Source organism: Coregonus lavaretus, assembly GCF_964263955.1.
Source record: "Coregonus lavaretus genome assembly, contig: HAP1_SCAFFOLD_2612, whole genome shotgun sequence".
Taxonomy (NCBI): domain Eukaryota; kingdom Metazoa; phylum Chordata; class Actinopteri; order Salmoniformes; family Salmonidae; genus Coregonus; species Coregonus lavaretus.
In genome coordinates, this window is record NW_028162339.1 from 12,594 (window position 1) to 24,351 (window position 11,758).

General features: G+C 47.7%; 1 protein-coding gene across 1 annotated transcript; it reads right to left on the reverse strand.

Annotated features, from left to right (window-relative positions):
- Window positions 1–4,986: 4,986 nt before the first annotated feature.
- LOC311119344 (FRAS1-related extracellular matrix protein 2-like) lies at window positions 4,987–10,440 on the reverse strand (the record flags this gene model as incomplete). Its single annotated transcript, XM_084194065.1, has 2 exons — window positions 4,987–5,076; window positions 5,403–10,440. Coding segments are annotated over 2 exons (5,128 nt in total), but the record flags the coding sequence as incomplete, so codon positions are not given.
- Between the last annotated feature and the right edge of the window lie 1,318 nt (window positions 10,441–11,758).

The following is an 11,758-nucleotide window of genomic DNA, read 5'->3' on the forward strand; positions in this document are numbered from 1 at the left end:
TGTGTAGCTTGACAAGACACTTCTAATCTTTGACACATATACTGGTACAGAAAAGGCAGGTACAGTATGTATTGAAAAGGGAGGATGCATATCGGTCCGCTACACATTGGTATTGGGTGACTGTCTGGAGAGGCTGAGGGCCTTTGTTGCTAGGCAGGGGGACAGTTAAAGGGGCTGAGTTGTAGTTGAAGTGTTTATGATTTGGGAGATTATGTGTGTTTAACAAGTCTGTCCCACTTAGAAAGCTATGGGATGCGTCCCAAATGGCACCCAATTCTCTATATAGTGCACTACTTTTCAAAAGTGCTGTAATATATAGGGAATAGGGTGCCATTTGGGACGCAACCAGGGAGTCTGGTACACTACATGCATATGCCTGGCAGGTATTCTAATCCATTTAAAAGGGTGCTAATAACTGTAGCCCTTTCCTACAGTCAAATGACCTAGTGGCTTCATGGGTGGAATGTTATTCATATTTTTCAAACTTTCATAATTAATTAACTTTTTTTTAAACACTGAAAATCCGGTGTTTCTATGTCAAACAGTTTTGTTATAATTCAGTCTACTGTGATGTATATAAAGTGTAATATTGGGATGCAAACTCAATATGTAATACATTTCAACTCTATATCTGACATGGTACAGGTGTCTTCTTTTTTTAAAGCCCATAACCATGTCTGTAGCTCAGCTGGTAGAGCACGGCGCTTGTAACGCCAAGGTAGTGGGTTCGATCCCAGGGACCACCCATACACAAAAAAAAATGTATGCACGCATGACTGTAAGTCGCTTTGGATAAAAGCGTCTGCTAAATATTATATTATTATTATATTATATGCTTTTGTTTCAAAGTAGATTTGTTTCAGACTACCAAGAATCACTCTGTGTGACCCTGATTTATCCCATTGCAGTAAAAGGTTAAAGACAGCTGCAACTTTAGCCCACTGCAGTAAAAGGTTAAAGACAGCTGCAACTATCAATGTATCTGCAGGTCTATTTCCTCATTGGAAACATGTTAATCTGAATGATGAAAGGATTCAACTCAGTAATGACACTTCCGTATTCATTTTGGTGTGCAGCTAGAAAGTGTAAAAGGTGTGGTACCACATAGAGTAAAAGGCAAACAGTATCTGAACCCCCTCTCTCCCTCTCTCCAAAACAACCAGGACCAGAGCCACCGCCACCCTGCCTGGACCCAGTTCACCCTGCCTGGACCCAGTTCACCCTGCCTGGACCCAGTTCAGCCTGCCTGGACCCAGTTCAGCCTGCCTGGACCCAGTTCAGCCTGCCTGGACCCAGTTCACCCTGCCTGGACCCAAATCACCCTGCCTGGACCCAGTTCACCCTGCTTGGACCCAGTTCACCCTGCCTGGACCCAGTTCACCCTGCCTGGACCCAGTTCAGCCTGCCTGGCTCTCCTTGTCAGAGCCCCAATCAACAGATGGGCCCACTGGCTCCTGGAAGGCCTGGCCAACTGTAGTGTAGCCAGGGTGACACCGCGCCAGCACAGAGGTATGCTAACGCCACTTCACACATAAAGGTTATGCTAATGTTATGCTACGCTATGTATCACTACATTCCCCTCAAGGTGAGGGACGAGGGGAGAGCTTCATTCAAAGGAATTCAGTCGGGGTCTCAACTTATTATTGAGAGTAAGAATAGTAGAATACACAAGGTGCAATTTCGACATTTGGTTGTGCATCAGCAGTTTTTTCTCGTTATGTCAGTCACTGACAGTCACTCAATTAGCCCATGTCAGCTAACAATTTTTAGATTGGTAAGTTAGTCTAGTCAGCTATCTAAACTTGTAGTAATCATGGTCGAATAATGGCAAAATGTGTAGAATTGCAGGAAATTAACTTGAAAACTAAAATGTGTCTCTACACTCTGGCTTAGGGTCCCAAGAAGGCAAGGGCCGGCCAACACCCACTCCTACACTCTGGCTTAGGGCCCCCAAAAGGCAAGGGCCGGCCAACACCCACTCCTACACTCTGGCTTAGGGCCCCCAAAAGGCAATGGCCGGCCAACACCTACTCCTGACCAACACCCAGGGGAAATACCCTGACCTCTCTCTCTTTCAATTCAATTCAATTCAAGGGGCTTTCTTGGCATGGGAAACATATGTTTACATTGACAAAGCAAGTGAAATAGATAATAAACAAAAGTGAAATAAACAATAAATATTAACAGTAAACATTACACTCACAAAAGTTCCAAAATAATAAAGACATTTCAAATGTCATATTATGTCTATATACAGTGTTGTAATGATGTGCAAATACATTTAGTTAAAGTAAAAAACAGGAAAATAAATAAACATGAACATCTTTCTCTTCTTACCCATAATACATTATTTATGACATGTTGTTTCAATACAGCAATACAACTCTACAGGGAGACAATGCTGCCAATTTGACTCTATTTTCTAGGTGAATTACACACAATTGTAAAATCAATTTTACATGCTTAGGGTGTAAATAGTATTAGTTTTAAGGTATTGTTCATGGTCACTTCTGCTGCAGACATTTATTCTATAGAATCTAGAACGTCCAGCTGTGTTTCTCACGCGCATAAAAAACTCACAAAACTTTTATGTTCAGATTCGCTGACCAACAGAATGCTGTGTCAACTTGTTCCTACATGTCAGTGACAGACTTACGACTCAGGCAATTGTTGCCTTTTCATGCCTTTATTTGATCTTACTCGGGTGTGTGTGTGTGTGTGTGTGTGTGTGTGTGTGTCCTACCAGCCCTGACTCAGTGCTCTGCACATGTGAACCGTAGTCAGACAGAAACAAAGTCTCATTCGACAGATGGCAGAGAGGTATAGAGCCAACCCTGCACCTGGTTCAGATGTGCTGGCTGGAATCTCAAACAGAACAGTGGGACAGACTACACTACAAACACAGGGGATTGTGGAGCTAATTGAAGCCCTTGTGTCCCCTTCCTGTTGTAGCCAGACCCTCAATTACAGACAGCCCTGAGATAGAAAGCCCTATTCTCCATTAAGGCTATACTGTCTGAGAGCGACACTGTCTGGAATTCAGCATGTTCTGCTTTAGCAGAGTAAGATGAAGTGTCCTCCACCAAAACATAAGGAAACTTTGGGAATAAACCTGCATTCAAAAATATATATAATTAAGAAGATAAGTCTCAGTATTTCAGTATGTGTGGATCGAGACAGTATGGGAAAATAATTCCTTGAAGCTCAATACCTTCAGAAACTAGTTAACAACCTTTCTCCCACTCCATTCTCACAGCCAGTTCTCTGTCCTAACAGGAGAGGTAATTACTGGGAGTGAAGGCTAACATGAAGATGAAAGGGTTAACTTAGGAGGGGTTAAACTTGGTGAAAACCACAAGAGGAATTTACCAAAAGGCCATGACACCTAAACCCTCCCTGGCCAACAACCATGGTGATGATGATGATGATATTGCGCTAGCTAGCTAGTCCTCAATCTGGCATAATTATAGCCCAAACTTTTCTTACAGTGTGTCATGGAGGGATGCATTTCAAAACCTCAGAATGTGTTTAGAATTTACAGCTGATGTTAAAATAGCAAAGCATCCGCCCATCCCCACCTGCTATATTTTGTTACTTTGCTTTTGCATTCGCTATATATATCCGTGATGCAGTTAAAGTAGGTCCATCATGGTACGTTGGACGAAGCGAACCATAACAAAACGAAAATCCAACAATCGATCTGTTTCAAAACTCTACAGTCTGTGTGTGATACACAAATGTGTAGAATATGTAGAATATACACATACTGAATTATACCTTGAAACCAAAATCCTATTTTATGATATACATGCTTTACTCAAATAGTTTAAATCTACTGACAATACAATAGAAAAGCTACTATATATAAACACTAACATCATAATCACTAACATCATAGAAAAGCTACGTTATATAAACACTAACATCATAATCATGCATATTAATTACTGTATACTGAAAACACCAACAGGATTGTCACGATAGAAATGCAACCTGTGTGGATAATTATGAAATCCAATAAGGTATGGTTCATATGACATCGGACCAAAAGTGAATTTTCAGGGGAATATAAATACACACAGCTACTGAAATCCAAAGCCTCCCAAGCAAAGGATCCCTAGAGAAGGTAAGGAATGGATCTGGCAGCAAAACGCAGAAGTCCATATCGGATGGTGATGACAAGTCAAACAGAAAATAGAATCCAAAAAATAGAAGCAATTAAAACAATTCTCCCTCCATGAGTATTTTGGATTGTGAAGAGAAACTTGCTAACTTCACTATGAAATAGTTATGTGTGTCTCAGAAGCCACACATTTCTGTTCCACTAACCTAGAGAAGCAATGAAGCAGGTCAGGACCTTAACAGTCACCTTGATCCTTACAAAACTGGTATTACAAATTAGTAGTTTCCTCTACACACAGGGTCAAAGGTTAATGCTATTCTCACTTATCTAGGATCGATTTCCATAAAAACTGACATATGGCTTGATGAATACTTGGAATGCCTTGGAGGCATTGAAGGTGGCGAATTTGGTTTCATGCTATCACTTCAAACACTGAAGGAAACCCAGGACAAAAACCACAAAGGAAAACACCCCATTGTCCATGATACAATAAAGTTCGGAGCTTTTTTAATTGCCGGGCGTTCCATCTCTTTCGCTCCTAACACACCCAGGGACACTGTTTGGCCCGTGTCCCCACTGACCTCTTCCACCCCTTCTTTAAACCTCCTTTAAACCTGCCACCCTCAGCAGTGAGGCGAGGAGAGACAAGGGGCTCTGTGCTAGCTGTCAGTCATGGCGACTGCCTTTAAGTCTTTGTGATGCAAACACTTTGGAGATTGACAGAGAGCAGGAAGATTCAATCTCAGAGAGACATTCAATTAAAAGAAGGCTGAAGCCTAAAGGAATGCCTACAGGCCACGTAGTAATGAGACACTACAACGTCAATGAGCATGAGGTTCAAAGATGAATAAAGAGGGTCTTACCGTTATCTTCTACGGTGAAGTAGAAGATATCACTTGTGGCGTTGCTACCATCAAGCAGCACGTAGCAAATCTTCATTTCGTCGATATCAGCTGATGACATGAAAGGGTGAATAGGAGAATCTCTACATTCTTTTGAACATCTGAGATGATTTCTCCACTTTTTACTGAAGGTTACTTAGAGCCCTCAGGCATCACTTTAGATGATGTCAAAGACAAAGGCATTACAATACTGATTCTGACAGGAGTGTGAATCCTGGGCTTACTGATATTGTAAACATAATTTTCCCAAAGTACAGAACTTAAATCAATTTAGAATAAAATGAATAAAAGTATGTTTGTCAGATTTTAATTGTTTTGATTGTTCGTTCACTTTTTCCAAATTTTTATATATATGTAATAGTAAATGCTAGTCTTACCTTGTGTGAAGGCCTTGATGCTGTCATTGCCCAGCGCGTTGTTCATGATGAAGCCGTGCAGTGGGGCCTCGGCCACGGAGTACTTGAGGACTTTGTGAGGGCTGTCTCGATCCTCGGACTTCAGGGCCTTGCTGGTGATCAGGAAGCCAAGGTGGCCGGTATGCAGAACCCTTAGCGAGGGGGCAGCCTTGTTGACCACAATCTGGGGGACCCCGTTGTCAATAGTGCTGATGTGAATGGTCATCATCTGAGGCTTACGTGTCTCGTACACGGTATCAGGGAATACGTAGAAGTCGTTGTGTGTGCCGTCGGTGACGGTGAACGAGAAGCTGTCCTCATTGGACTCGGTGCCATCGTGCTTGTAGGTGATGAGGTTCTCATTCAGGTCCTGCTTGGTGAAGGTGTTGATTGGCTGGGTGCCATTGAACAGCAACTGGCCATGAACCGGAACCTGGGTGACCACAAAGCGCAGCAGGTTGTCTGGGGTGTCACGGTCCTCCACGGTCAACTCGAATGGGGTGATGAGCTTGTTCTCGCCCTCTCCCAACAGCAGCTTGTGGACGCTCAGGACAGGTTTCTTGTTGTCCACGTCCGTGATGGATACTCTGAAGGTGCGGAAGACGGGGTTGTAGCCGTCCGTCACCTCGAACTCAAAGCTGTCCATCTTCATCTCATCGTCAGATGTGTGGATGTAGTAGATCTTGTTGCCGGCCAGCTGCAGCTGGGTGAAGGTGGAGATGGGCACACCTGGGAGGTCAGTGCATTCAAGATGGCCTCTGCTAGGGGCACGTGTGATGCTAAAGCTGAGGAACTCATCTGGGCTGTTGATGTCAGTGGTGCTGAGCAGGTCAGTGGTGAGGGTCACTTTGCCCCCTTCTTTTAGAGTCACACCTTTGTTGATGACATCGGGGAAGACCATGTCGATGCTTCCGATGTTGATGTAGAAGTATCGGTCGATAAGGGGGTTAATGCCGTCGGTAACGTCAAACTTCAACAGGTCGCGTACACCCTCCTGGCCCGTATGCACATACTGGATCAGGTTTTTGTCGACTTCGTCTTGGGTGAAGTTCATGTCGAGGGTGATGTTGCCCACAACGTGTCCAAACTTGGTGATACGCTGGAGATAGCCTTGGCTTGGGCCATAGCGCACAACGTAGATGAGCTCTTTGTCTTCCGAGTCCAGATCAGTAGCCTTCATGACCCTGTTGTTGATTATTTTGGTTTCTCCGATCTCAACCTCCAGTCCGTCATTGATGGCCATTCTCGGTGTCTCGTCATTGACAGGAATCACCATGATGAGAATCTTTTTCTCCACTGTGTGTTTCCCGTCTGTGAGCCTAACGTCGAAGCTGTCTTCTTTGGTCTCTGAGTCGTCGTGTTCATAGACGATGTTGGAGGCCTCATTGATCTGTTCCAGGGAGAACTTGACAACAGGGACTGTGCCCGTTGAAAGCTGCTGAACTATCTTGCCATGCTTGGGGTTCTTTATGATCTCAAACTCCAGTTCGTCCCCTGGAATGTCTGCATCAGCCGCGTTCAGGATGGGTGTGTCAATGACCAGACTCATGCCCTCCATCACGACAAACTCACGGATGAAGATCTCTGGTTTCTCATCATTGGCAGGGATGATGACGATGGGGAAGAAGTGGCGATCAGAGAAGTTGATGCCGTCAGAGCAACGGAAGGTGAACCTGTCTTCCACAGGCTCCACACCTTTGTGGATGCTCTGGACGTAGTAGATATGACCGAGGAAGACATCTTTGAAGCTAAAGGCGGTGATGGCGGTGCCTGCTCTGGACTTCTCAGAACCTGGAGCTGGGGAGATATTCTCCACGTACCCGGATGTTGATTGGACGATGATGGTGCACAGGATGTCGTCATTTTCTGTGTCCATATCCTCAGCCATAATGTGATCCAGAGTAATGACGTTCTTCTCCCCTTCTATCACCACAAACTGCTCCCCAACGCTGACGATAGGTGGGATGCTGTCGACGGGCAGGATAGTGACGAGCACCCGGACTCCTTGGACCTTGTTGCCCCCGACAACCCATTCATCGGACATGTCGGAGATGGTGAGGTTGAAGGAGTCATGCTCTTTGAAGGATCCGATCTCACCACTAGTGTGGGCATATACCACCATACCGTTGATGATGTCCTGTTGGGTGAACCTCTCGGCGCGGGCACCGCTCACTAGGATCTCACCGAGCCTGGGGGGCTCCTCAACGATGAAGGTCAGCATGAGGTCGTCAGTGTCTTCATCGCGGCCCTGGATGACGTTGCTGGTGATTTCAGTTGCCCCGTTCTCCAGGACATCGATGGATGCCCCTAGGAGGCCGGCAGGGAGCATGATGGTGGGGGTCTCGTCATCAACTGGGTTAATGGAGATCTTGATGATGATAGGTACCTCATGGAAGCCGTCGCTGACGTCACACTTGATAACGTCGCTGAGGCTTTCCTCCCCGCCGTGGATGTAGGCAATACGGCCATTTTCGATGTCCTCCAGGACGAATGTCTCACTGTTCGACATATCGATCCCTAAATACTGCAGCTGCCCATAGCGGGGAATCTGGGTCACAGTGAATATGATATTTTCATCTTCTGTGTCCTGGTCGGTGGCATCGAGCTCGTTCTTAGTGATGATGTACGTGCTTCTCTCCTGACAAGTGAAACCAGTGTTGGTGATAAAGGGGGGCTTGTTGTCAACGGGCTGTAAGAAAATAGTGAATAGTCCATCTACTGAATTCCCAGCAGTGTCCTCCACAATGAATGTGAACTGAAGGACTTTTGGAGTGATGCCCAGTTCCTGGTCTGGGGGCTTGTAGGCCACTTTGTGGTGGTTGACCTGGGCCTGTGTGAACTCACTGATCACTGAGTCGGGACTGTCAGTCAGAACAATATCACCCAGGGGGGCCGGGTTGTTCTCATCTGTGTCAGTGGGGGGCTTGGTGACGGTGTATTTCAGATCCCTGTCATCCGAGTCCAGATCTGTGTAACGCAAAAACGTCTTCTTGAAGTGGGTCAGCTCATACTCTTGCACTGTCATGTGAAGCGTGGTCTCTGGGTAGAGCTCTGGTGGGAGGTCATCCACCGGGTGGATTTTAATGGTGAAGGTATGCTCACCGGACTGGTTTGGTGGGTTATTGTCGTCTTGGACGCGGAACACAAACTGATCCATCACAGTGGTGGTGCTGTGAGGCCCAATGTGGCGGTAGAAGAGCTTCCCATCTAGAATGTCCTGCTGGAAACATTCGGTCACCACCTGTTCAAACATCTCATCTGTCTCACTGAACTTCCAGAGAGAGGGGTCAGAGGGAGGCTCCACCTGTCTGAGGAGAAGCTCCCCCACAGTGGAGTATGGGGCCTCAAGGATGAATTTAATGGTAGAGTCCTCTGAGTCTATGTCTGTGGCGCTCAGAATGAAGGGGGAAATCTGCATGATTTCATTCTTGAAAAGCACCAGGCCGGTGTTTGCATTGATAATAGGGGGTTCGTCGTCGGTGGGGGCTATAGTGATAGGGAACAGAAACTCAACCTCATTGCTGCCATCAGTCATTCTAAAAATGATGTTGTCGCTGTAGGTGTCACTGCCGTCGTGCTGGTAAACCACGATGCCGGCATCTAAATCAGCAGGTGTGAAGAATTTCCTGCGCGAGCCGAGCACCGTCAGCTCGCCATGCTTCAAGCCGTCCACCACTGTGATTTTCACATCGTCCAGGTTATCTTCATCACTGATCTCTAAGTTGTGAGAGCTGGAAAGAGATCTGGACTGGCCCTCAAACAAAAGCTGCCCTGTGTTCTTGGTTGCTACGGGAGCCAGAGTATTCATAGGCTTCACCACAATCATAAAGGCAAATGTATCAGAGACGGCACCCTCTGTATCTACAATTTCAAACTCGAGCTGGAAAATCCTCTCTACTTCTGAATCCTCGGATGGAGGCTTATAGGCTATCTTCAAATCTTTCATGTCTCTCTGGTAGAACGAGGTGATGGGGAGGTTCTGATCATCTGTACTGATGATGTAGCCTTGCTGATGGCCCAGGGGGGACGTAATGTTAAAGATTAAGTCGTCTGGATCAGATTCAACGTCCTCGGCAGCCAACATATCACTGGTGATAGCTGTCATCACAAACTGATCAATCTCCATCATCATCATAGCAACAAAACTAGGCTTAGGAGAGGTGTTCTCTGTGCCCTCTCTGATTCTAACCATGATCTGGAAATGCTCCTGCATGATGGTGTTTCCCTCATTATCCTGCAGCTCTACCAACATGGGGATATAGTCTCTGTTAGGAGAGTTGGTGGTGGATGTGTGCTTGTAGCGAATGCCTTGCTTAAGAAACTCACCACAATCCATCATCTGGCCATTAGTGGAATTATTTAAAAGGGTGCCATACCTGGGGAGACCGCCGGCGCCGACCAGCGTGGCAACCTTGCACTGAGTGACGCCGTCCTCAAAGGAAAACTCCAGGCCCTTTTTGTCGATGGGGTTGCTGTTGCCGTTGAGCTTGTCCACAGCCAGGGGCATGTTCCTGGTGAGGACCTCCAGCTGCTGGAAGACCACCTCCACCTCCAGCATGAAGGGGATGACCACCGTGTCCGTCTGGGAGTCGTAGCGCAGCTGCAGCTTCACCCTGTCTTTACTGGGGCTCCGGGAACCAAAATGAGTGTATTTCACCTCATCATCGCCAAACGCACAGGGAAACTTCTTAGGGCTAAGCATTCCGGGTTTTTGGGCCAGTGGATCATTCTCCAGGACCGTGATGGAGCAGCGGTCTCCGGGCTGCACCTCGGTCACCAGGTCATTGACAGGGTCCAGGTACACAGACCTCCCGAAGGGAACACGGAGGCCATTGTTGGCCACGATGATGCTGTCAGCATTAGGTCCTTGTCGTTGTCGATAGAGGAAAGCCGGGTCGAATTGGTGGGGCTCCGCGTCCACAGAGGAAAAGCAGAAGCCCAGAGTGAAAAGCACAAAGAGGCATCTCAACAAACGTGCCTGCCCTTTACAAAGTCCTGTCCTTTGCAGACAACCAGCCATGTCAGCTGCCAGTTGCCCTGCAACTTTTTATAACTCAGGATAAATAAATGTCCTTCAGATCAAATCTCTCCAGAGAAGAAAAAATATTTGAAAAAGTAAACCCCAATCTGGTAGTTGAAAAGTTGAAGCTTGGGTCTCTTGTTCTCTCTCTCTCTGCTCCCTCTTTCTCTCTCTCTGTCCACACACACACTCACACAGGACAAGTGTAGTTGATCTTATGGTGCAGGTAATACTGAAGCAGTAGACAGTGACAGCGCCCCCAGACTCCTCCCTCTGACAACCCGGAGAGAATGCCTCCTGCCTCCAACAGCTAATTTAAGAAAGCACATTGGACAGCCCCTCCAGTACCCCTGCCCATCCCCTCCCCTCCCTCCCTCTTTCCTCCTGCCTATCCCCTCCCTCCCCTCTCTCGTCCTCCTGCCTATCCCCTCCCCTCTCTCTCCCCCCTGCCTACCCCCTCCCTCCCCTCTCTCTCCCCCTGCCTATCCCCTCTCTCACTCTCTCCCCCTCCCTCCCCTCTCTCTCCCCCCTGCCTATCCCCTCCCCTCCCTCTCTCTCTCCCCCCTGCCTATCCCCTCCCTCCCCTCTCTCTCCCCCCTGCCTATCCCCTCCCCTATCTCTCTCTCTCCCCCCTGCCTATCCCCTCCCTCCCCTCTCTCTCCCCCCTGCCTATCCCCTCCCTCCCCATTCTCTCCCCCCTGCCTATCCCCTCCCTCCCCTCTCTCTCCCCCTGCCTATCCCCTCCCTCCCCTCTCTCTCCCCCTGCCTATCCCCTCCCCTCCCTCTCTCTCTCCCCCCTGCCTATCCCCTCCCTCCCTCCCTCTCTCCCCCCTGCCTATCCCCTCCCTCTCTCTCTCCCCCCTGCCTATCCCCTCCCTCCCCTCTCTCTCCCCCCTGCCTATCCCCTCCCCTCCCTCTCTCTCTCCCCCCTGCCTACCCCCTCCCTCCCCTCTCTCTCCCCCTGCCTATCCCCTCCCTCCCCTCTCTCCCCCCTGCCTATCCCCTCCCCTCCCTCTCCCCCCCCTGCCTATCCCCCCCTCCCTCTCTCCCCCCTGCCTATCCCCCCCTCCCTCTCTCCCCCCTGCCTATCCCCTCCCTCCCCTCTCTATTCAAATAAAATAAAATAAAATTGCATTTGTCACATGCGCTGAATACAACAGGTGTAGACCTTACAGTGAAATGCTTACTTACAAGCCCTTACCAACAATGCAATTTTAAGAAAGAATACCCAAAAAATAAAAAAAATACATAAAAAATATAAAAATGCCTATCCCCTCCCAGCCTTCCCTCCTCCTCTATACCCCCCCAGCCTTCCCTG